At 44.9% G+C, this 24835-nt stretch overlaps 2 protein-coding genes across 2 annotated transcripts in view; one reads left to right on the top strand and one right to left on the bottom strand.

Moving 5' to 3' along the window:
• Positions 1–5671: 5671 nt before the first annotated feature.
• pum3 (pumilio RNA-binding family member 3) lies at positions 5672–23721 on the bottom strand. The gene is made up of 18 exons (XM_078271573.1): positions 23658–23721; positions 21781–21848; positions 21483–21698; positions 19355–19538; positions 18472–18547; positions 17851–17944; positions 16143–16209; positions 15817–15991; positions 15133–15236; positions 13120–13198; positions 12733–12831; positions 12105–12158; positions 11746–11826; positions 11376–11518; positions 10850–11072; positions 10402–10489; positions 9704–9794; positions 5672–6041 (listed from the first exon to the last, which is right to left on the bottom strand). Exons 1-18 carry the CDS (start codon positions 23681–23683, stop codon positions 5909–5911), a joined length of 2001 nt encoding a protein of 666 aa, XP_078127699.1. The 5' UTR covers positions 23684–23721; the 3' UTR covers positions 5672–5908.
• A 296-nt stretch (positions 23722–24017) lies between these two features.
• The window catches only part of cfap44 (cilia and flagella associated protein 44), a 41120-nt gene continuing 40302 nt past the window's right edge, over positions 24018–24835 (top strand). Inside the window, 2 exon segments of the mRNA XM_078271989.1 lie at positions 24018–24093; positions 24600–24753. Of these exon segments, the coding sequence (XP_078128115.1) occupies positions 24018–24093; positions 24600–24753 (230 nt within the window).

Raw genomic sequence — 24835 nt, forward strand, 5'->3', positions numbered from 1 at the left:
ATGTAAACAAAAAGCTGCTCGCCTTCGCTGCGCTATCGTCATCGTGTAAAACCCGCCTCAACAGTTGTGATTGGTGCCTCGATTTGGAAAAATTAGAAATGGGCTTGAATGGGCTCTTGGCCAGACCGACTTGCAGAGCAAATCTCACATTTGCCAGAAGTTCGCCAGGGTTTTCCTAGGCTACAGAAACTACGCACTATACCTTTAAATGAGAATATTTCTAGTTTTTTCTCTCCTCTGTGACAGTAAATTGAATATCTTGGAGTTGTGGACAAAACAAGACATTTGAGAACGTCATCTTGACCAAACTAATCGATTAATCGAGAAAATAATCGACAGATTAATCGAATATGAAAATAATCGTTAGTTGCGGCCCTAATGTTGGTAAATTTTTTTTTGTTTTAATTCATTTGCCAAAATGCTATCTTATACACGCTTTAATCTACATACTGTAGTTGTAGGCTAAAGCTGTCCGTGGCATCATCGTCACCGACCTCTACTCTTCCTCCATCCACTAGTCTCTAAAGCTCACAAGTAATCCAGGTTTCAGGAGCCAACGCCACCGGGACTCAAATAAATCAGAAGTTGAAGACCTGACATCTGGACGACGGATATTTGATATTTATCTTCCCCATGCGTTTCTCTCTATTAATAAACCTGTCTCTTTAACTTGTCGTCATAAAGCTGCTCTGTGTGTGTGTGTGTGTGTGTGTGTGTGCGTGTAGGTGTAGAAGTGGTTACCAGGGCCACGCGGAATCTGTGGACACAGAATTCTGCAGATTTAAAAAAATAAAAACTCCAAATGTTAACACATCTTCAACTTAAGCAGAAAAACAGTCTACTAAATTCCAGATTTTCATATTGAGAACTGTAAAAAAAATGTTTACACTAAATCATCAGTGTCACCAGATCAGTAGTTTTAGCAGTTGTCAGCTCTGCTGTAATAAACAATATGTTACTTCCTGGTTAAAAGGTTAGTGACAGACAGTATGCTACATTTAAAGCAAGGCGATTAGCCTATCTTAAGATAGCATTTATTACAGATTAAACAAGGTCATTAGTGAGCTTTAGAGGTGTGTGTATTTGGACAGAAGCAGACTGTTTCCCTCCTTTCCAGCCTCTAAACTGCCCAGGGGCCGATTCTAGGATCAAACCTTTAGGGGGGGGGCTCAGCCCCTAAAGGCCCGGACACACAGACGATAATCGGCCGTCGGACAGTCTGGCGAGGTCAGTGACTCGAGTCTGTTCGGTGTGTTCCGGGCCGGTGTCCGTCCGAGGGGCCGGCGTCCTTCATTTTGGCCGATTTGACGTATAATCGGCGGGGCGGGCTCAAATGACCCATCTGATTGGTAGAGTGCCAACCCGGAAACGGGGAACGGAATGAGCGTGACTAGAGTCTCTCAAAATCTGACGAAAATCTTTTAAACTGACCTTTGTTGATTCAGCAACAATTCAGCAATTGCCTGGTCTATTTCTGGCTTAAAATGTTTTCAGAAACATGTTTCGGTGAACTATTTTAGTAAAATAGGAGATCGTTCAAAAATCCTATGAAAAATCGAGGAAGGGATGAAGTGACCCTGCCCGGAGAAAGCCCGGGGCCCCCGTCTGGAGCCAGGCCCAGATGGAGGGCTCGTCAGCAAGTGTCTGGTGGCCGGGTTTGCCACGGAGCCCGGCCGGGCACAGCCCGAAAAAGCTACGTGGCGGACATCTCTCCATCCCATGGGTCCACCACCTGTGGGAGGAACCGCTGGGGTCGGGTGCGCTGCCACATGGGTGGCAGTGAAGGTCAGGGGCCTCGACGGACCAGACCCGGGCAGCAGAGGCTGGCTCTGGGGACGTGGAATGTCACCTCTCTGTGGGGGAAGGAGCCAGAACTTGTGCGGGAGGTGGAGCGCTACCGGTTAGATCTGGTGGGGCTTACCTCTACGCACAGTCTTGGTTCTGGAACCATACTCCTGGATAGGGGTTGGACTCTTTTCTTCTCCGGAGTTGCCCAGGGTGTGAGGCGCTGGGCGGGTGTGGGGATACTCACAAGCCCCCGGCTGAGCGCCGCTACGTTGGAGTTTAACCCGGTGGACGAGAGGGTCGCCTCCCTACGCCTGCGGGTTGTGGGGGGGGAAACTCTGACTGTTGTTTGTGCATATGCACCAAACAAGAGTTCGGAGTATTCGGCCTTCTTGGAGACCTTGAGTGGAGTCCTGCATGGGGCTCCAGTCGGGGACTCCATAGCTCTGCTGGGGGACTTCAACGCGCACTTGGGTAATGATGGAGACACATGGAGAGGCGTGATTGGGAGGAACGGCCTCCCTGATCTAAACCAGAGTGGTTGTTTGTTGTTGGACTTCTGTGCTAGTCATGGATTGTCTATAACGAACACCATGTTCGAACATAGGGATGCTCATAAGTGTACTTGGTACCAGAGCACCCTAGGCCAAAGGTCAATGATCGATTTCATAATCGTTTCATCTGATCTGAGGCCGTATGTTTTGGACACTCGGGTGAAGAGAGGGGCGGAGCTGTCAACCGATCACCATCTGGTGGTGTGTTGGGTCAAGGGGTGGGGGAAGACTCTGGACAGACCTGGTAAGCCCAAACGGGTAGTGCGGGTAAATTGGGAACGTCTGGAGGAGGCCCCTGTCCGACAGACTTTCAACTCACACCTCCGGCGGAGCTTTTCGTGCATCCCTGTGGAGGCTGGGGGCATTGAACCCGAGTGGACAATGTTCAAAGTTTCCATTGCTGAAGCTGCGGTGAGGAGCTGTGGTCTTAGGGTCTTAGGTGCCTCAAGGGGCGGTAACCCACGAACACCGTGGTGGACACCGGTGGTCAGGAAGCCGTCCGACTGAAGAAGGAGTCTTTCCGGGATATGTTATCCCAGGCGACTCCGGAGGCAGTTGCAAGGTACCGAAGGGCCCGAAGGGCTGCAGCCTCTGCCGTGAAAAGAGGCAAAGCAGCGTGTGTGGGAGAAGTTCGGAGAAGACATGGAGAAGGACTTTCGGTCGGCACCAAGGTACTTCTGGAAAACCGTTCGCCACCTCAGGAGGGGAAGCGGGGAACCATCCAAGCTGTGTACAGTAAGGATGGGGCGCTGTTGACCTCAACTGAGGAGGTAATAGGGGCGGTGGAAGGAGCACTTTGAGGAACTCCTAAATCCGACTAATCGCCCTCTATGGTAGAGGCAGAGCTGGAGGATGAGGGGGATTGGCATCAATTTCCCTGGTGGAGGTTGCTGAGGTAGTTAAACAACTCCACAGTGGCAAAGCCCCAGGAATTGATGAGATCCGTCCAGAAATGCTTAAAGCTCTGGGTGTGGAGGGGTTGTCTTGGTTGACACGCCTCTTCAACATTACGTGGAAGTCTGGGACGGTGCCTAAGGAGTGGCAGACCGGGGTGGTGGTTCCCCCTTTTTTAAAAAGGGGGACCAGAGGGTGTGTGCCAATTACAGGGTATCACACTTCTCAGCCTCCCCGGTAAAGTCTACTCCAAGGTGCTGGAAAGGAGGGTTCGGTCGATGAGTCGAATCTCAGGTTGAAGAGGAACAATGCGGATTCCGTCCTGGTCGTGGAACAACGGACCAGATCTTTACTCTCGCAAGGATCCTGGAGGGAGCCTGGGAGTATGCCCAACCAGTCTACATGTGTTTTGTGGATCTGGAGAAGGCGTATGACCGGGTGCCCGGGAGATACTGTGGGAGGTGCTGCGGGAGTACGGGGTGAGGGGGTCCCTTCTCAGGGCCATCCAATCTTTGTATGACCAAAGCGAGAGCTGTGTCCGGGTTCTCTGCAGTAAGTCGGACTCGTTTCAGGTGAGAGTTGGCCTCCGCCAGGGCTGCGCTTTGTCACCAATCCTGTTTGTAGTATTTATGGACAGGATATCGAGGCGTAGTCGGGGTGGAGAGGGGTTGCAGTTCGGTGGGCTGGGGATCTAATCGCTGCTTTTTGCAGATGATGTGGTCCTGATGGCATCATCGGCCTGTGACCTTCAGCACTCACTGGATCGGTTCGCAGCCGAGTGTGAAGCGGCTGGGATGAGGATCAGCACCTCTAAATCGGAGGCCATGGTTCTCAGCAGGAAACCGATGGAGTGCCTTCTCCAGGTAGGGAATGAGTCCTTACCCCAAGTGAAGGAGTTCAAGTACCTTGGGGTCTTGTTCGCGAGTGAGGGGACAATGGAGCGGGAGATTGGTCGGAGAATCGGCACAGCAGGTGCGGTATTACATTCAATTTATCGCACCGTTGTGACGAAAAGAGAGCTGAGCCAGAAGGCAAAGCTCTCAATCTACCGGTCAGTTTTCGTTCCTACCCTCACCTATGGTCATGAAGGCTGGGTCATGACCGAAAGAAGAAGATCCAGGGTACAAGCGGCCGAAATGGGTTTCCTCAGGAGGGTAGCTGGCGTCTCCCTTAGAGATAGGGTGAGAAGCTCAGTTATCCGTGAGGAGCTCGGAGTAGAGCCGCTGCTCCTTTGCGTCGAAAGGAGCCAGTTGAGGTGGTTCGGGCATCTGGTAAGGATGCCCCCTGGGCGCCTCCCTAGGGAGGTGTTCCAGGCACGTCCAGCTGGGAGGAGGCCTCGGGGGAGACCCAGGACTAGGTGGAGGGATTATATCTCTAACCTGGCCTGGGAATGCCTCGGGATCCCCCAGTCGGAGCTGGTTAATGTGGCCCGGGAAAGGGAAGTTTGGGGTCCCCTGCTGGAGCTGCTACCCCCGCGACCCGACCCTGGATAAGCGGATGAAGATGAAGAAGAAGGAGATCGTATTCTGAACAAGCCGCCATGACAGAGAAACCAGACCCACGTGACGGGCTGAGCCCCCCCTAAAAAGGGTCTAAAATTGCCCATGAAGCTGCCTCCTGTAGCTTCATATTTGACAGACATGATAGTGGTTTCTGTCCTCTCATTTAAATCAAATGTCAGACACTACGTGCACGGAATAATACAAATCACGGAATCATGATTTCATTGTAATAGCAACAGCCCTGGACTTATGTTTGCCTGGTTAGAAAACCGTTAACGTTTTTAATTACTCCCCATCTGGTTTAAAATATGAGATCATACAATTAAGTACTTCAAATAATCTTTAATTTGCAAACGCACGTTCTTTTCAGCTGATAGTTATCACAAGGTAAAAAAAATCTTAAGAAATAAAATCTGAAACAGAGGATGGCACAAACATTCAGGACTACTGGACATCTAGAAACGGGGCTGCTGTTTCTAGCCCCTGGCTCACTCAAATGACCGCAAGAAAACCTTTAGGTTGTATGTTGCCATAGAGACGGTTTTGAGATATCGGTTTGGTACTGAGCCACAGGGACACTGTTCCTGTAAAATAGATGCTGCTGTTGAATAATCCAACAGAATCATATTATTCACAAGTCGGCTGCTCTGAGTTTCTATTCTCTCCCCTCTAAGTGAAATACTATTTTAGAATTAATTGTTTATCGACTGAAGTTTTTTTCCATTTGGATGTCAATGAAACTCACTTTAAAAGCCTTGAGCGGCTGTGAGAGCGTAGTTTCTCTTACCCCACGTAAGCTTTTAATGTGAAAGAGATGCTTTTATTTGGCGACAGCTTGACCGTGATTGAAAAGATGTAAGTATGTTATATGTTTACGTTATGTGCATTGTTGCTGCCTGCACACAGGGGGCATCTGTTTTCTTGAAGCGTCGCCTCGTCCTCCAAACACCTTTATTTCATTGTACACAGATACAGTTGTCAACATTTCCACACAAATTCACGTCCGTTGTTTCCGTCAGTGATGGCCATGACAACGGTGCTCCAGGTTGTATCCATTTTGTGAAAAAGTTTCCGCTCGCAGTCGTGTAGGCGTTTTCTGGGGGGGGGAAAGGCCCACTGCTGCACAGGAAGTGATGTATTTAACAGCACCAGTCTGTTTGAAATCAAAAGTCTCTACTTGTTCAGATTCTCCAGCAGGATTTCCGCTCCTTTGTTGGTGTTGCTGATGCTGCTGAGCTCGGATTTGATGGACTCCAGCGCCGCCTTCACCTCTGCTGCCACCGACTTGTCACAGCTGTTCAGGAGGCTGCACACAAAAACAAAAGGGGAAAGATTTCACAAAAGTTAGATTGGGGCCGATAATTTTTTTCATACTTGCATTCAACTATTTAAAATGTTACTCGTTTTATGTCCCTTGTAACCTTTAAACAGTGCAGCTCAAGTAATGTCATGGCTTAGAAATTTGATTTGGTTGTTAAATGGTCAGTTCACCCACGTATTGGGGTCATGTTGTGCAGAACGCGGCTCAGCACACTGTGTTCCATTTTCAGGCCCTCCAGGATTTCGCAGACCTTTTTTTGAGATTGTTGCAGCCCAAAATGTCAGATTTGGCGGCATCTTTTGTAAAAAAAAAATTCCAATCAAATTTGCAATGTCTCGTGTGTTTTTGTTGCGCTACAGCGTGATGTTAAAGTGTGTACAGGTTGGCAGGACCGTCTGGATTGTTTTGTTGGCAAATGTGAGATGTGATCTTCATATCACAAACAAGGAAATGAATTTGGCGACATACGTACGTGTGTTACGTCAACCCGTTCTCACTCCCGCTTGGTCAGTGCTCTCAGAGTCGCATACTGAAACAAAAGTCTGGCACGTGGGACAGCTGTGATTGGTTGAAGTCGCGGGGAAACTCTGGTTATTGGTCAAATTATCTAGCCTGACGTGGTCATACTCCGATTCTAGTCAGAATCTGAGTCTGATGCTGCTCCATTGGGCTGTGATTATGGGGCGTGTTTCAACCGAACCGGGAAAGAGAATGTCTCTGCACTCAACTGGACAGACCTCCAACCAATCAGAGCAACGGAGTATGCGACGTATGATAAATCAAACTGCTGCCGAATCCCGTAAGGAGGACGGCAAAAACATCTTTCCGATCGACAAATGCCTTGATCGTGGTTCTCTGTTCCTCCTTTTTAAATGAATGCGCTGTTGATATCTTCCATAACAGACGTGATGGAGTAATCTACACATCTTAGTTCTCCAGCAGAGGCCATCTTTGTTGTAAACAAATTCAACCCGAGCGCTGTTTGGTGACGTGGTTGATTACGTTACTGTTGATCATCTGGCCATCATCGTCTAAAGCCCGCCCTGACAATTTGATTGGTCCAAACAGCTCTGATTCGAGCACACGACCTCAAATGTTGCGGGCGGGGCTACGTTTGGCTGGCATCCATTCTACATATTTGCGGTAAAGTTGCGGTGATTGGACAACCTTGCGAGTCACGCTGAATTCGGGGAGACTGGTTGAGTTTGCGTGAATTGTTGTGTTCGCGACATCGCAAATTCCTGACTTTTATTGGGGTCACGTTCTTTGTGAAGGCACACCCATAAACACCTCTCTAAAATCATTTTGTTCACCTGTCCACTCGTGACCACGCAGCACAAAAAGGTTTTATTACAATTATGGCATTAATGCCAGCGAGGCAGAATAAAGTTGAATGGGTGCTTCTCACGACGGTTACCGTGGTAGCGTATACTGAAGGCCTTTCCTCTTATCGGACTCTTTAAAGCCATCTGAAGGAAGACGGTGTCCATCTGCAGTTTCTCACTGGAGTGATGATGTCGAACCACGATGGATCCAGTGACTAATGCAACCAGCATCAGCCCTCGCTGCCCATCAAACTTGTCATTTTAATGAATTCCTCTACACAATATCAACTACACCTTGAAGCTCGGGGAGGCCCTTCATTCATGGCCTTGTTGGGCAAAGAAATCCACAATAAGCCTTTAGCATGTTGTTATAATAGTGGTGTGAGAGAAAACATCTGCGTCTCCTTCTTGGCTCCGTTTTCAGGCTTTAGAAAATCTAGCTGTCACAGGAGACTCTGGCCAATCACAGGTCATTTCGGGGAGAGAGATCCTTCCTATTGGCTGTTCTGCCAATGCAGATGTGCATGCAGTGATATTCTGTTTACCGTAGTCAACTGAAACTTTAGTGTGATCAATCTATGTACCAGAGGAACAAAATAGTGTAAAAATAGTTCAATCTAGTTTGGTGTCGGGAGAGCTCATCTGCTTTGGTTAGCCTTTAGCCTAGCATGAACACCAGCTTGTTTTTTTGGGTTTCCACTTCCTCTCAGGCGTCTCCTCGTTTGGATGGCAGCATTAGCTACGAGGACCCGAGGCTGCTATCCAAACGGACGCCGGAGATCGGAGAGGAAACGTAAACGGGGCAATCGAGGCTTCCGCTAAACAAATTCTGCCTCCTGCAGCTTTAACAGACGTCTTGGAGAACAATGCTTTTAATCAATGATCAATTGAAACGTCTCTCTTAGCCAATAGTTCCCTCAGGACCGTCCAGTCCTCCCGGTCCTCGCCCGGTGTCTCCATCCTTAACACTGGGTAACCGGGGCAACAACTGCGCACGCCTGGAGCTCCACGTATTAGACATGAGGTAAGACGTGGCTGTGACAGGGTGCGATCGAGGTTGTTTGGGTTGAAATTCGCCCAAAGACAAAAGACTGTTGTTTTTAGAATTACAAATAATTTGTCAGCAGTTTTTTTTGCTTGCATGTAAAACAGTCAAACTGAACGTGTGAAAGAGTCCCCACCTGCTCTCGGCAGTATATTTGAGCTGCTGTAGTCTATGTGAAAGTGATTGGCCATGATTGTAACAGCCTCTAACACGTCCACCTATAATGTATGGTATTCTTTCTGATCCATCCCTGTGGCCAATGTGATCTGCACAGCAGGCTTTGTAGAAATATAGCCCTCTGTCTCACTTCCCTCTAGTGGCATCTATCCATGCAGAAAGTTCTGGTTTTATCCGTCTGACGCTTCTGCCTTAACCCAAATGCAACGGAGTTCATTTGTGGTGCTCAGTTTTGAATCGCTACGTCAATAATCCACAGACTCCACTGCGCACAGCTTTCTACTAATAATGAAATAGTTCCTATTAACACTGTCGACAGACGCGTTGTGGCTCATCAAGAGAAACGTGGACACTGTGGAAAGAACTTCCTTTTTGTTGTTTGTAAATGTAATTTTTTTTTTATTGTTGTGAGAAATCTGAGACGCAGAAGTGTGTGCGTGATGTGTGTGTTAGTGCTGAACGATTTCCTAATCGCAAAGGCTGTGATTTGTTCACGTGACTCGCAAGAGCAAATCAGTCTGCACCGGCAGAGAAAGCATCAACTTAGCACGCTAACGCTACGCCGTACCTTGAGCAGATTTCTGTCATTCAAATGAGTTGTAGTTTAAAACTTTTACAGCCATTTTAATAAAATGAAGGGTTTTATTCGGGCTCGAGTCCATACATGCAGTTAATGGATACAGGCACGCAGAACTGAAGGCTCGGTTAACAACGATTAGCTCTGATTAGCGGTTAGCTCCAGTTAGCTAGCTCCGTTATAAAGATATGGAGTGGAGGAGACTGCCGCGGGGAGGGGTAACAACCAGACTCTGATAAATGACGTTCGGGGAGCTTTCACAGCAGCGTGGCTGCGTTGTTTCAACGGTTTTATTAGTACAGTTAATCCCACGGCAACACCAGCAGCAGCATGCTACTGCTAACGTAACGATAGCCTCTCTGTCTGAGTGGGAGTGCAATGTTGATGCTGTCATGCACGCGGCACGCAACTTCATGAGGGGAGGGAGGCAGCTCCTCTGTGTGCGCTGTAAACAAATACACCTCTGTGTGTGTGTGTGTGTGTGTGTGTGTGTGTGTGTGTGTGTGTGTGTGTGTGTGCTGACCTGCAGAGCACCATGGCTCCTCTGTTGACTTTGACCCAGCTCTTCAGTTTGTCTGTTCCCACAGTGTCCACCAGTATTCTGCTGAACCGCTCTGAGGGGGCGGGTGAGACGGACATCAGCAGGGAGAAGGAAGGGGGGGGGAGAGAGACAGGGGAACAGAAGAAAATGCTTAAGTTATCAATATTTGAACTGAAGTCATGGTCCCCTTTGTCTTAAAAACTTTACGGATTTCAGTGCAATTTTGGTGGAAGGTTGGGCCCTGGGTCAACTGTCTTTGGTGCAGTTGGCGCCCTCCTGTGGCCATAATTTTGCACTCTCACATAAGCACATCTGTGGCTGAGGCATACAGGCAACACTCTGTTTTTACCATTGTTTCTATCCCGGTTGCCCAATATGAAGTACATTTTATCAAGTTATTTTTTGTGAGTGTCTTCAGTGCACCAGAAAATAAATTGACCAACAAAAGGACGTTTTTCAGTCACTTAAAGTCTCTCTAAATTCCTTTTCATAGCATGCTGTAATAAACTGATTACAGCATGTCTCTGTGATTTAAAGTTTATGCAACCTGAAATGAATGGATGGCCAGTATAGTGCTTTAAGAAGCAGATTATCTCGCCCAGCAGTTTAAAGCCAAATTACAAGAGGTGTGTGTGCATGTGTGTGTGTGTGTGCGTGCGTGCGTGTGTGTTATTGTTTACCTTCCTTGCCGGCCTCTGCCAGTGTCATGTCCTGCTCCATGAGCCATTTCAGCACCAGGTGTCCTGCTGGATGCTCCGCCATGTGAAGCTGCAGCACAAGCAAAAACTCACAATGAACAACAGCAGAACTGCCATGTTGTTGGATTATATGTTTGTGAGGAAGCCCGCTGCCAGGATTGCTTCTTCTGGTAACCATCCTACTAAAGCGTGATTTATGCTTCATACGTAGGTACGTGGAGATACCGACCCTACGCCGGACCCTTCCCCGTAACCTGACGTGCATCTCTCGAAAAACTGAACTACTTAATAGCGTTGCAGGTTTCCCACCGTGGTCAGAAAGCACAGGAGAGACACATTGTTTCTCCCACTATGCCTCCAGAGTCGGTACTCGCTAATCGCGCATGCACGCACGCACGCACGCACACACGCACACGCACACACACTCTACCTGTCCGTTGGTCCCTCCTGGCACCAACTCCTGGTTGGCCAGCTGAGCCACGGCCGTCATGGCGGGCCGCAGGTCCCCACAGGCCGATGCCAGGATGTCACTAACGGTGACGCTGGACGCCTTGTCCATCACCATGGCGGCAGCGTTGTCACGGAGATGCTCCAGCAGTGGGGGGGAGACCACTTCCAGCAGCTCCTTCCTCCGAAGTGCCATGTCCTTTTTACTGACGAGAGGAACACAGCACTGATGTCACTGGGGTTCATTACGGCCTCCAATAGTTTCTCATCATTTACATCACTCGCTACTGATGCATTCAACTCATTTCCTTCCATCAGGAAGCTGTTCGTTATAAATTAGCACTTTAGAAGTGCTTTTCCTTCGATGACAAGTCAAACTGTCTGTTTAAAGGCTTAGTTGGTAGCAGTTGTTGCGCTGCAGCTTAATGAGAACTCCACTGTAAGGAAAAGTGACATCATGAATAAAAGGTGTCATTGGGAAAGTTTTGACAACCACCCACGGCTGTTACCTGTGTGCGTTCCCGTCTCCTTGCTCCAGCACCTTGATGATCTCGGGCAGCAGGTGAGCGGGGTCTCTGGGGCTCAGCAGGTACAGCAGCGCCTTCTTACCATACTTATTACCGATGACCTCGTCCAGAGACGACAGGATCTCCTGCACAGGTGGGAAACAGGTGAGACAAGTTTTTTTTTTTTTTTTTTTTTAAAACAACAACCACGTCATCTCTGCATCTCCAAACTGTTAATCACAACCTGGCAGCTTCTTTAAACTATCATTCACGTCATACTTGGGTTTGACTAAAGTGCAGTCAGGGTTTCAATAATCAGGATTATCATTGAGTCTCGTGAAGCATCATTCAAACCACATGGCATCAGACTCACCGAGAGCACGGCCTGTTTGACCAGCTTGGTGTCGTCCACACAGTCGAACATGGCCAGAAGAACCAGGTGACCAAACTCTCCCTGTGGACAAACAGCCAGTCAGCGGGAGGAGGCAGCAACAACAGGAGTTTAGAAGAGACTTGAAGAGTGCAGGGTATCTAATCAGGTCTGGACTGATGATTGAGATCAGATATTTCTACATGTGTTCTCCGCTGGTCCGAACACCAACAAAGGTAAACGCTGAACCTCGGTGAAGACCTTTTCTCCTGGTAAATAATCACTGTTTAAAACCAATGAGCTAATAAAGTTTTGACAGCTTGTTTCTAGAATGAAAGAGTGGAGCAGCGTTGAGAACTCACCGTGGCAAACTTCACCATGTAGGTCTTCATGGTTTTGATGATGACCTTTCTGTCCTGAAAGATGAAAAACAAAAAAAACATTTATTTTACTTCAACACTTATTTCCTGCCAATCTTCTGAATCTCAAAGCTCGATGGTTTCTCATAATATTCTGCATATCGTCCCATAATTTGTTGTTTAATATCTGTAAATGACCCAGTAACATTAGAAAATATACGTATAAAGGCAGTATTTAGGACATGCATTTTCATGTTACACAGATGATAATGTACTGTATGTAGCAAACGGGTTGCATAGACTGTGTAAGTCTAAACAGTATTTATAGACAAGCAAGTTTGGTTTTTATGAGTTATTTGACGTTTTGAAAAACTGGGTGAAATGTCATAATTGACAGCTGTGACTGACTCGTGATTGGTCAGGCGGGACTTCGGTGCCGTGCCTCCCCCGCCCGATCGATACTGCACAGACGCTGGCTCCAAAATTACCAGATGGCCTATTTTATAGTTTTGATATTGGTAAATTTTTTTGGGTATATTTTGTATTGCTTGCATGTTTCTGACAATAGATTTGTGTTCATTGTCGTCGATGTAGTCCTGTAATCTGTGTGTTCTGGACATTAATAACTCACCTTGGCCGTCCCGTGCCACAGACAGTGCATCGCCACTCGGGCTCCGTCGTGTGTGTGAGCCATGTAGACAACCGCCTCTCTGATGGCCTCGATCATCTCCTGCTCACATCACAACAAATACAAATGGTTAATGCGGTCAGCACCAAATACACTTTTTAATCGGTCTTTTATTTATTTTATAATTTTGTGCTCCTATGAACGTGTAATATTTGTCTTCTTCGCAGCTCGAATGTCTGCTGATGTTTTGCTTCCTTTACTTCTTTGATTTTCGTTTGATGCATTTTGTTTTACCCCACACTATATTTTTTTTCTTCTTTTAAGCATTTATAGAGAAATGTGCTGCTTTTCAAATACTGACATTGTGTGAGATGTCGAAGAGCTGCTTACCGTTCTCGGTTTGTCCGGCGCAAACATGAAGAAGTCCAGGAAGACTTTGTGGACCAGAGAGTGTTTGATCACTTGTTCTCTGAAACAGAACAAAGGTTGCAGTTACAAGGTTTCAACTCTACATATTAATAAAAGGCAATCAAAGGAAGTGGAAAAATAAATTAAGATACCATATTAATTCAAATTACATCAAATTAGATAAGGAAAAGGGGGAGGAAAGGAAGTAAATAAAGTAAAACGGCATATATACTGTATATTCAGAGTTTCTCATTACCTTTAACTCACCCAAGAAAGTCAGAACTAAACTTTGCAGATGAGAAACCTCAAGAACATTTAGAAAAAGTCAATCGAAGCTTTCCAGCAGCTCTAAACTTAAAGCGAACGTTAAATAACAAAAGTAACATGGATCACATTATTCTTATCCTCTACTGTGGGAATGTTGTCTTCTCTTCCTTGTTGGTGCTATTTTGCTTGCAATTAGCATGATATTGTTTCGTTCTCTATTTCTTTACCCTATTCAGAGCTGCACAATTAATCAAATTTTAATGACGATCACGATTTTGGCTTCCCATGATCAAATTCACGTGATCGAGCGATATTTAAGATGCTTCATTCTGTTCATAGAATGCTCTGTATCAAAGTATTTTTTTTTCCAAAGCTCCGTAAACCACTCTCTGATCACGTGCCTCCATGAGCCAATCAGAGTTGTTCCGTGCACCGCACAGCTTAGTTTAGATGTAGACAGTCACAGAGGACAGAGTAACGTGAAGAAAATTCCACAACAGATAGCCGTCGGTCATAAGTCGTCCCGAGGTTTACCAGTAAACGCAAATTATTTTCCCGTCTGTTGTTTTTCAGACAACAGCAGTGACCAGTGCTAGTTTGAGTCTTTTTGCTCATAGCTTTAGCGGCAGACTGTTGTACATCCCGCTGTTGGAATCCTCTACAGTGAAATACACTGTTTAGCTGTCAGCATTTTAGCCGTGTTTAATCCAGTTACTACTGTAGCTAACGGTAGGCTAACGTTAGCTGCTGTGTAACGTGTTATTAGTGTTTACTAGCGTGACATGCAGCGATGTTTCGGTTGCCTCTAACGTCTGTTTTGAAGCATCAGAGCCCAACGCAGACATTTAAGTGGCACCGTAATCCGCGTTGCTATTTCGTCCGGTAGATACCGGGCACTAGTGCACTACTGGCACCGGATTTTAACATGCGCCGTTAACGTGACAAGAAAATTGCGTTGCCTGTATCTTTTCACGGCAAACGCGCATGTTTGGAAAGCGGTCGCACAACAGCTGAAATGGCACCAAGGCTGAATTTCAGGAAAGAGACTTCAGATACAGTATTAGGGGACCACTAAGGTCTATATAAAAGAGACTTCAGATACAGTATTAGGGGACCACTAAGGTCTATATAAAAGAGACTTCAGATACAGTATTAGGGGACCACTAAGGTCTATATAAAAGAGACTTCAGATACAGTATTAGGGGACCACTGAGGTCTATATAAAAGAGACTTCAGATACAGTATTAGGGGACCACTAAGGTCTATATAAAAGACTTCAGATACAGTATTAGGGGACCACTGAGGTCTATATAAAAGAGACTTCAGATACAGTATTAGGGGACCACTAAGGTCTATATAAAAGAGACTTCAGATACAGTATTAGGGGACCACTGAGGTCTATATAAAAGAGACTTCAGATACAGTATTAGGGGACCACTGAGGTCTATATAAAAGAGACTTCAGATACAGTATTAGGGGACCACTAAGGGCTATATAAAAGTATCCAAAAAGCAGCATGTCATAGGACCTGTCATATAGACCTTTAAAGATTCATCATTGGTTGGTCTGGTTACTCTCAAACTAAAGCTGATAACATATATTAAGTAAAACTATTTCCCTGCACGGATCAACAACATTTTATTTGTAGTTTTATGTTTGCGTTCAGCTGCTTATATTTCATTTCTCTTCGGTTCTTATCTTATCACCGATTTGGTTTTCTGGTCTTACTTCTGGGCCATGGGGGTGAGAATCTGCTTCATCTCGTCGATGATGTTTTTCAGCTTGTCCGGGTTCGCCTCAGCAACTTTTTCGATGGTGTTGCACACTGTCGACTGGACACACAGGCAGAGAAATGTTAACAGCCAATCAGTCCGTCGCAGATATTCCACAAACATAACCACAGTTAATCCAATATGGACGCCACCGATACCATCAACATTATCATATACTGTACCATGGAGAGGTGTTGAAATTAATCAAATAATCGATGCATCGATTTGTTGACATGGACGATGCTGCATCGTTAATCGGCCGGGCCATAATCGATTATTTCTGTTTACAATTTAATGTAGGCCTAACAACCTTTCTGTTTACATATTCTGTTATGTTTTGCACATTCAGGAAGTGCCATGTGCTCAGTGCTGTAGTTTTATGTATCCAATGTATTTAGTATTAGAGCACTGCAGAATGTTTTGTTTTTGAAGCTTGAAAAGCTATGAATTAAATATCCTATATGGCTTTAACAAAAAAATGTGTTTCACGCATCGTGATGCATCGAGATATCGAATCGAAGACATGATAATCGTAATTGAATCGGGAGATCATTGAAGATTCACACCTCTAGTACCATGGTGTATAATATCTGGAAGCAGCCCAATGCTATGGCACGTATGTGTGTGTGTGTGTGTTTACCTTGCAGACAGTGAAGGTGTTCCCGTACAGCCCCTCAGTGAGCATGAGTCTCTGTGCGAGCACAGCTTTGTCGTTGTATGCGTACTCGATGATGGACGAGGCGGCGGCGTGGCGAAGCATCGGCCGCACGTGGCCTTTAAACGTTTGCATCACCGCCGCCACCAGCTCCTTGTTCCTGCGGAGAAAAGACATGAACACAAATCACACACACACACGACTGAAATAACATCCATTTAATGTAACGGGACCACATCTGATCCAATTCTAATTTAAATATAGACGTATGCAGTAAGAAAAATAAAAATAAAAAATCGGAGCCCACTCACCCGTACATCAGCATTTTTTTCACCACGTGTTTGCCGTACTGCGACTTACACAACTCGATGATGTCATCTGCGGTAGACAGCAAAGCAACAGTTAATGCTTGTTAATTAGCTGCTCGACTCGTAGGGCACTAAGACTACAGGTCAGCTCCGGATCCTCCATCCGTCACATTCATGTCACAGACGTTGCTGAGTAGACCTTCTTGTAAATAAGGAAACAATTCCCCTATTAGACACCTTTCCTGTTGATAGACAGTTGAGGATGCGCGTACGTACAGCATGGCATGAGTAACCAGTGGCGTGGCATGACTTCCACTAGGTTGGGCTATGGCTTTACAGGTGGCTCTGTGCATTTTGGCAGTCTCCGTGCGCGATCACGGAAGGCTTGTATCATGTGGACGCCCCGGGCAGTTTTGTTGTCATTACTAAGAATTCCTCATGGGGGAGACAGAAACTACACACTATAGCTTTAATAGTGGTCCTGACTGCTAGCCTGGTCCTACCAGACTCTTGTACATTCTTGTTCATTTGTACAGAGAGTCTAGCCACTCGCCATTGCCAAGTGTTAACTTCCTTGAAGGCGGGTACTCTGTTGAAGTTTAAAACTATTGGATCTGCTCAGAGCCACTCTGGAACTGCCATAAACAATCGCTAACGTTTGGTCGTGACGTCGGCTTAGCATCGCTAGCCTTAGCCTTAGCCAACTCCTTCACCACTAACGGAGCGAGCTGGAAAATCTAACTTTTCCGGAACCCCGTGGGGAGGAGGGCCACAACATCATGGCCACCAACAAAACTCCGCAAAGATTGTTCTTGTTCGGGCTTTAACTTTTGGCTATTTGGCAGCGTCGCCACAACGGACCGAATGGCTTCGCTCGCATCTTTCTCCGCCGCCATTACAGAACTACAACTCTAGTGCACGGCCTCAACGTCATCGTTCTCAGCCATTCCCTCTGTTCGCTGATTGGACCGGCAAGAAATTGAACGGAGAAAACTCGCGAATATACTGCAAACCCAGACGTAGTACTGAAAGAAAATGAAAATTGAGCGGAAGTACATAAGAGGGCGGAGCCAGGCTACCTGACTGCTGGTTCCTCTGATAAATAGTTAAATAGTGGATCACAACACAACCGTAGCCCTCTGAGACCCTCTCGGCCATCATTAACTCGCTGTAGCGGGCAACTCTTTGAAGCTTGATATAAGGTATTGCTAGCAGATCATGCTAGCCTGTCCTGAAGGGGGCTAAATAAATTGGCAATGGAAAAACTGGTCCTTATAGTTTTGGAAACATATCCAGACATATATAGTGGTTGCGGTTGCAGATCTGCATATCATAGAAGACTGGACTATTGGCCTTGGCGGTGCCCTTCTAGTTCTGGATATTACAGTAATGACAGCATGTATGAAAATCCTGCTCCCTTTCCTCAAAATATACCAGACACTACAGTAGATACTGTATATGGATAGGTTAGTTTAAAAACCCCATTAGATTGCCTGCAGTGTGTACAGCTAACAAGCAAGTTTCCCTTTTAAAATACTGGCCATCTTTCGCACATTCTCTATGTCGCTATCTACCCATAAGCCCTCAGTTTGTTTTCAAACCAGAACAACCATCTTCAGTTGTCACATGGTAATCACAGACACGTCGACAGACACAGTGACAGTAAAGTTACAAAGGCAGCAAATGGAAAAAGCAAAACACGTCTGCTCACCTTTGAGCTCCTCGAACAGTTCCTGTCTCTGCTCGTGGCTGCCGAACTGGATGAAACACTGCAGCACGCGCACCGAGTCGTGAGCAAACGCCATCTGGAGGCAGGAGAGCAGTCAGAAACGACAGTCCACAAGATTTCATAACATTAAGCCAAATTAGATCTCTATTTTCACCTCATATTATCCCCTCAGTACAACATTACAACAATGTTCGGATTCGGAACATTAACTTGATGAGTCCAATGTTATTAATACTGACAGAACTGATGGGCCAAACCTGGGAAAACAATGCCCAAGTTGTAATAAACCAGAAACATTCTTTAAAGATAAGATACTCAATATCTTCAAATAAAAAGAAACCCTTTCTATGGGTACATTTTCAGATTTGTAAGTGAAAATGCCCACTGGTTGAATGGCAGCTGGATTTCAAAAAATGCATCCATAGGAAACCTCAAGACATTCGTGTCCCACACTGGGGGTTTTTTTGTACGCACCACTTCCAGATGGAGGGAAAGGGTGTCTTGTTTACGACCCTTCTCACATTCCCAAAGCTGATGTGCTATGTCAAACAAACAAAATAACAACTCTGCAGTAAACCGATGAAAAGGTGGACCGAGACTCACCTGTTTGATCTTCCCGCGAATCAGATCATGAAGCTCCTTCATCAGTTTCTGCTTCAAGTCGTTTTCGCATTTCTTCCTGTTGAGACACACACACACACACACAATCATCAATCAGTGAGCAGGCAGCGACATTCACGTTACATCTACCAGGAATGTGGGCTTGCATGTGTTTGATTGGTCAATGTGTTTGCTGGATGTCTTTTTCTTAATTCAATTCAAATTTTATTTATAGTGTCAAATCATAGCAGATATTCTAAAGCTGTAATATTATTATGTACACCCCTCGTTTAGGAAATGATGCAGCATAATTTAGTTGCCATCAGGGCCCCGGTGTCATCTCTCCTTTGTCTGCAGCAGAGATTTTAGCTCTGGCCCCGGAACATAAATGAAAAATATTCAATTATTTAAAATAATCACAAGTGATCCGCATGCAACTACACTGTGTGGTGGGTTCCAGTCAACCAGCTGTCATTTACGCACATAGAAAAACAGTCCGATCCAAAATAATAATAATAAATTATAGTACTGCTTTTACTTGGATAACATTTGGCAGCTAAAGTTGAGCCTGCAACAACTTTTTTTTTTTTATACCAGGGGCAAGTTCAATCTCAAAGCGGCGTGCACCGTTTTGTTGCGGTTTCCCGGTTTTGAGATGCGTTTTCTCTCGTTTGGTGGGTGTGTCACAGGTAATACCCAATCAGCAGAGATGTAAACTCATGTTAATGGAGTTCAACGCACCCCCGTTTCAGTTTTTTGCTACAGTTGCTACGTTTTGTCGGGGCTGAACGAGGCCCTGGCTGCCCCCACAGCCTTGTTAAAAGAAGGGTGGGGTTAAGGTTTCAACTCTAACTTTGTGTGTGTGTGTGTGTGCTTGTGTGTGTACCTCCTGAGGTCTCCCCACACACGTTTGCACTGACAGATGATCTGAAACATGTCCTTCCTCTCCGCCTGCTGTCTGCTGTTCTTCAGATCCTTCTTCCTCTGCTGCCTGTTCTTCTTCAGCTCCTCCTCCGTCAGCTCCGTCTTTGGCTTGAACTCGCCTTTCTTCATTTTCTTAGCCGCCGGACCTGATCGCACACACAAACACAGACACACGCAGAAATTCCGTAACACGTTTTGACACTTCAGTGGTTATTCGTCAAGAAAAAGATTCCGGCTGAATCCAGGCGGTGGAGGAACTGGAGGTAAGACACCACTGCTTTGAGCAGGGCAGCGAAACAGGCAACCAATCACAAGCCCCTCTTCATGTTTTTCAAGTGTATATAGTATTTCAAGCTGTATTTGTACTACATGTATACTGTGTATTGACTGTAATTGTTCCTTGCAACTTGAACTAACTGGCCGTGTCGTAGGGCTGCACAATGTGAGGAAAACATGTTGAATATCGCGATAACGGTATCACTTGTGATAAATAAACAGATATTAAAGTGTACTCAGTTCTGCTGCTTTCAGTATTCTGGTAACATAGCTACAACAAATTTCTTGTTGAATTTAAAACAAACGAAAGGAAATCTTTTAAAGAAATGGAACAAACTGAACATTGAATTGAATATAAAAAGGCACCACTAAAAAAAGAATGACAGTTAAGGCTGTTTAATGGTTGTGCGGAGGCTCCACGCAGAGCTTTCGCCGTAGCCTACGTAAGTGGCCTGATGTTTATACTTGTGCGCTGGTGTGTGCGTGTGTGGTAGAGCGAGGGAGAGAGTGACGGCCAATCGCTTCGGAGCGAGTAGCGTCTCTAGAGTCATAGCGAGAGAAACAAAGTGTCTCCCCTGTGCTTTCTGACCACGGTGGGAAATCTGGAGCAGGAAAAGTTAACCCTCTCCTTGTTTTCATGTAGTTTATGGAGAAGGAGAACCAGGAAATGAGTCGGGAGGAAATGCAACGCTACCAAGCCACGGCCGAGCGACATGCGTCGCCGCGACGTGTAGTTACATTTTTCGAGAGGCGCACGTCAGGCTACGGCGTAGGCTTGTGTCTGCACGTACCTACGCATGTAGCAACGGCGTAGATCTTACGCAGAAGTATAAAACAGCCTTTACAGGGAGCGAGTGTCTTTCGCGATATGTCGAAGCCTTTCGCAATGCGTTTATTGCGCAAGTCGATATCGCGGCGCTGATTCAAATGCCTACCGTGTTGTACTGTTTTTGGGGGGCAATTTTTGGCCTTTATTTGACAGGACAGCTGAAGGCAGGAAAGGGGAGAGAGAGGGAATGACGTGCAGCAAAGGGCCGCGGGTCGGACTCGAACTCTGGTGCACGCTCAACCAGGTGAGCTACCAGGGCGCCCCTGAACTGTTTACTGCACTACCCCACCCACACTGTTCTATTTATTTATTTACAAATGTACATACTGTAATTACACCTATACATAGCCAGATTCTACTGCTCTTCATACTATTCATCCTGCACATACACTTATTCTCACTACTCTTATAATGTTACCACACTGCACATAGCTGTACATATCTGTCTATATGGTTCATACAGATAATATCCGTACTTATTCTGTTTTTCTTATTATATACTCTGCTAATACATTGCATACATCTATATTATTCTTACTACTATTATAATGTCACTGCTACTACATTGCACATATCTGTACATGTTGTTCATACATTGCTCATATTACATAGCCATATTTATTCTGCTCTTATAACACTGCAATGTATGTCTTGTCCTGCCTATGCACCACCTGTCTATACTTGAATATCACATTGCACTTTCCTGCTGTTTTTGCACTTCTGGTTGGACGCAAACTGCATTTCGTTGTCTTTGTACTCTGCACAATGACAATAAAGTTGAATCTAATCTAATTATTGACGTGCAACATGTAGCACTTAATGAGGGCCAATTGTGAATCCAAGACAGGAACAGACACAAGAATGGGACTGTGAGTGAGAACACTAACTGTTCAAAATATCCGAGAAGTAAAAGACTAAAATATATAAAAACCACAATCTGACAGCTTCTGGGAGGGCAAAAATCGACTCGCATATGTTTTCTCACCTCCACCCTCTTCTTCTGTATTTTTCCCTTTAAATGGCATTTTTCTCTTCTGCGGGCCCTCCCCGTCTTTGGAGAAAGCAAACTTTTGTCCTCGCTTGCCGCCATCCCCGCCCTTCTCCGGTCTGCCCTTCCTCTCTGCGTTGTTGTACGATTTGAAGGGCTTTTTCCCACCTGGCTTACCGCCTGGTTTCCCACCGAGTTTGGTCCCTATGGAATCTGGACAGAGTGAGACTTGCCAATCACAAACCTGGTTGAAAGTAACGGTGTACATGGGTGGTTAAGGTGAACTGCATCTTACCTTTTCCTTTCTGTGTAAACTTCTTTCCACCTTTAGGGGAAAAGGGTTTTTTGGATTTAGCCTCCATTCTAACGGAGAGAAATGGAGATGAGGACAACAGCAGAACAAGAGACATACAAGTAATCAGAAATCTGGGCTCCAAAAAATGTCACATAGCAAAGTACAGAAAAATATCTTTTTGCCTGAAGATGGCATAGTAACGAAACGTTGCCTATTATTAAAACTTTGTGTTTTTTGCAAGTTAGACAGTGTGCGGGAGTTTTTCTTTGCAACATACTAAAGTCCCAATATTTCCAGGCCTATTTGGTGTGTCATATAGTATCGTTTTTTTTTTTCTTCAAGTGTCTGATTTGGACAAAGCTTGCAGGAAATTTTGATTTGATTCGACCAGTATGTAGGGAGTTAGACTGACGTAAAACAGGGCTGTTCCCAACAGGTACATGCAGAAGAACAATACTAAATGTACGCGTATTAGGTTCAGCATCGAGATGAACATTAGGGTTGCGTTGGGCTTAGTCTATATCCACGACGTAGGGTTAGGGTTCATCTCTCTCTGACTGCAGTTTGTCCTTGTAACCGTCTTGAGTGTGCAAATGCTCACATTCGATGGTGTCTGGCACTTTGGAGAGGTGTTCTCTTCACAGATGAACCCTAACAACAGATACTGACTGGTTTTCGGACCCCCCCACCAATACAGTAAAACTGCACATTTTTAGAGTGGCCTTTTATTATGGCCAGCCTAAGGCACACCTGTGCAATAATCCTGCTGTCTAATCAGCATCTTCATATGCCACACCTGTGAGGTGGATGGATTATCTCGGCAAAGGAGAAGTGCTCACTAACACAGATTTAGACAGATCTGTGAACAATATTTGAGAGAAATAGGCCTTTTGTGTACATAGAAAAAGTCTTAGATCTTTGAGTTCAGCTCATAAAAAATGGGGGTAAAAACAAAAGTGTTGCGTTTATAATTTTGTTCAGTATATGTAGGTGAAGATTCTACACTGCCAAAATCACAAAACAGCAGTGAGTTTCAAAAGTAAATCTGTCATCACATAACGGGTATACGTGCAGTTTAGTGTCCCAAATTCCCCATACAATGTCCTTAATTCATTATGAACCTGCTAAACCACCCTACCCCTACCTTAACCTGTCTCAAATAAGACCCTCATTATTTGGGACACTCAGTTTTTGGAAAATAATTTGTGACACTAAACTGCACGTAAGCCCACGTAACGTTACATAATACTAACTTATGGTATTTCTAAGTAACGTTAACTAACGTTTTCCACATATAAGATTTGTTTAATTCAATTCTGAGGGAAATGTTCTTTTAATCCGTTAAAAGTATCATTTAGCCGATTTTAAACGGACATATTACTACGTTTTTTACAATAAGAGGCAGTAGGAAAAGTGTCAGACTAACGTTACAAACAAGAAAATACCTGTGTCTAACGTTACTAACGTTAGCTTAGCTCACTAGCGTCACCCAGAAATAAATAAGCTAACGTTAACACTCAGAACTATGAAGAAAACTGTGTTTCACGACTTGCTAACTCACACGTTTGATACTTAAGCACATTGTGCTGGTACTAGCTACGTTACTTAATTTTACATTTTAATGACGCACATTTACTTCAAACTGCCTAGTTTTAGATGGTGTTGTCGCTACTTTCGCTTGGATAACGTTAAATGGTTTGGGTACTTTTGCCGAAGCTAACGTTAGTTAACCAAGCTAACGTTAATAGCATATATAGCTATGTCAACAAATCTGATTACCGGTATACTATCGATAACGCCACGCGCTTCTGTATTTTATCCGTACTGTTAACGCAAACAATAACAAGGTATAAAACATTTCTACTGGTGTAACTTACATTTCAGATACACACGCTCTTCCCATGCGTTCTGTAACCAACACTGTTTACGGCACAAAACGTCCAATCAAACTGAACCTTCGCTGCCGTAAAACGTAGGCGAAAAAAGGGTTTAGAACTACATTAACCAGCAGCAGGCTAGTTGCAAGTGACTTTCCTTGTTGCATGGCAACGCCACCAAACTAAAACGGACTTTGGGAGTCAGAAAATTTAGATGGTGTGAAAATATATTTGCTAACGCTGTATTTTACTTTGTGTAACGTCAGTTTGGTCAAGTTGGAAATACCTTTGAATATTTATATGCCCTCTTTATTTTACAGATAAAAAAATAACAGAGCAGCAGATGATTTAACAGCAGAAATGTCGGAAGAAAACACTATTTGTGTTGGTGAACAGACTGGGAGCACACCGACAGCTTCACAGGAAAACACCGAAGGTAACGTTAGTGTTTGATTAAGTTGATGTAGCTAGCTAGCTTAACTAGCTAGCGTTAACGCGTTAACATTAACTGTAATGTAAAGCTAAAGGCCTTCAGGTTCAGATTCTCTGGCGACCATAACGACAACAACATATAAAATGAATTAGCATAGCTACAATACAACAAAAAGGGCATTTAAAAATATATATATTTTTAATTTACGTTAGCTAGCTAAGTTAATGAAATGCTGTGGTTATGCAGTCGCAACACAATAATTGACATGAGTCCAGTTTAGTTATGAGATTGTGAATAAAGTGAATGAAATGTCAGTAGAAGTGTAGCAAACTAAGCATTTAAAGTTGAGATGTCAGGTGGAGTGTACTCTCTTAAAGTAGATGCACTCTCAGTTGACGTTATTTAAAGAATAAGAAATGAAAGCTGTCAGTTGATGTGTAGCGGTTCAAGCAGTTGAAGTTACATTACTGGTGCCTGAAAGCTGCTGTCAAATGTTTCCTCCCTCACAGACCATGACAGTGAACATGCTGAGATACAGCAGCAGGCTGAGGAGGGATCAAACAAGCAGCTCTCTGCAGACACGTACTACAAGTATGAGGATATTCACTCCAGACCCTACATCACACCCGACTCTGAAATCCCAGAGAACCTCCTGTTCCTCTCGTATCCTTCTTTAAAAATGTGTTTCACGAGAAACATTTTAACACCACCATCTCTAACTTTCTCTCATCATCATACTTAGCAA

This window comes from Sander vitreus, chromosome 16 (genome assembly GCF_031162955.1).
Source record: "Sander vitreus isolate 19-12246 chromosome 16, sanVit1, whole genome shotgun sequence".
Taxonomy (NCBI): Eukaryota; Metazoa; Chordata; class Actinopteri; order Perciformes; family Percidae; genus Sander; species Sander vitreus.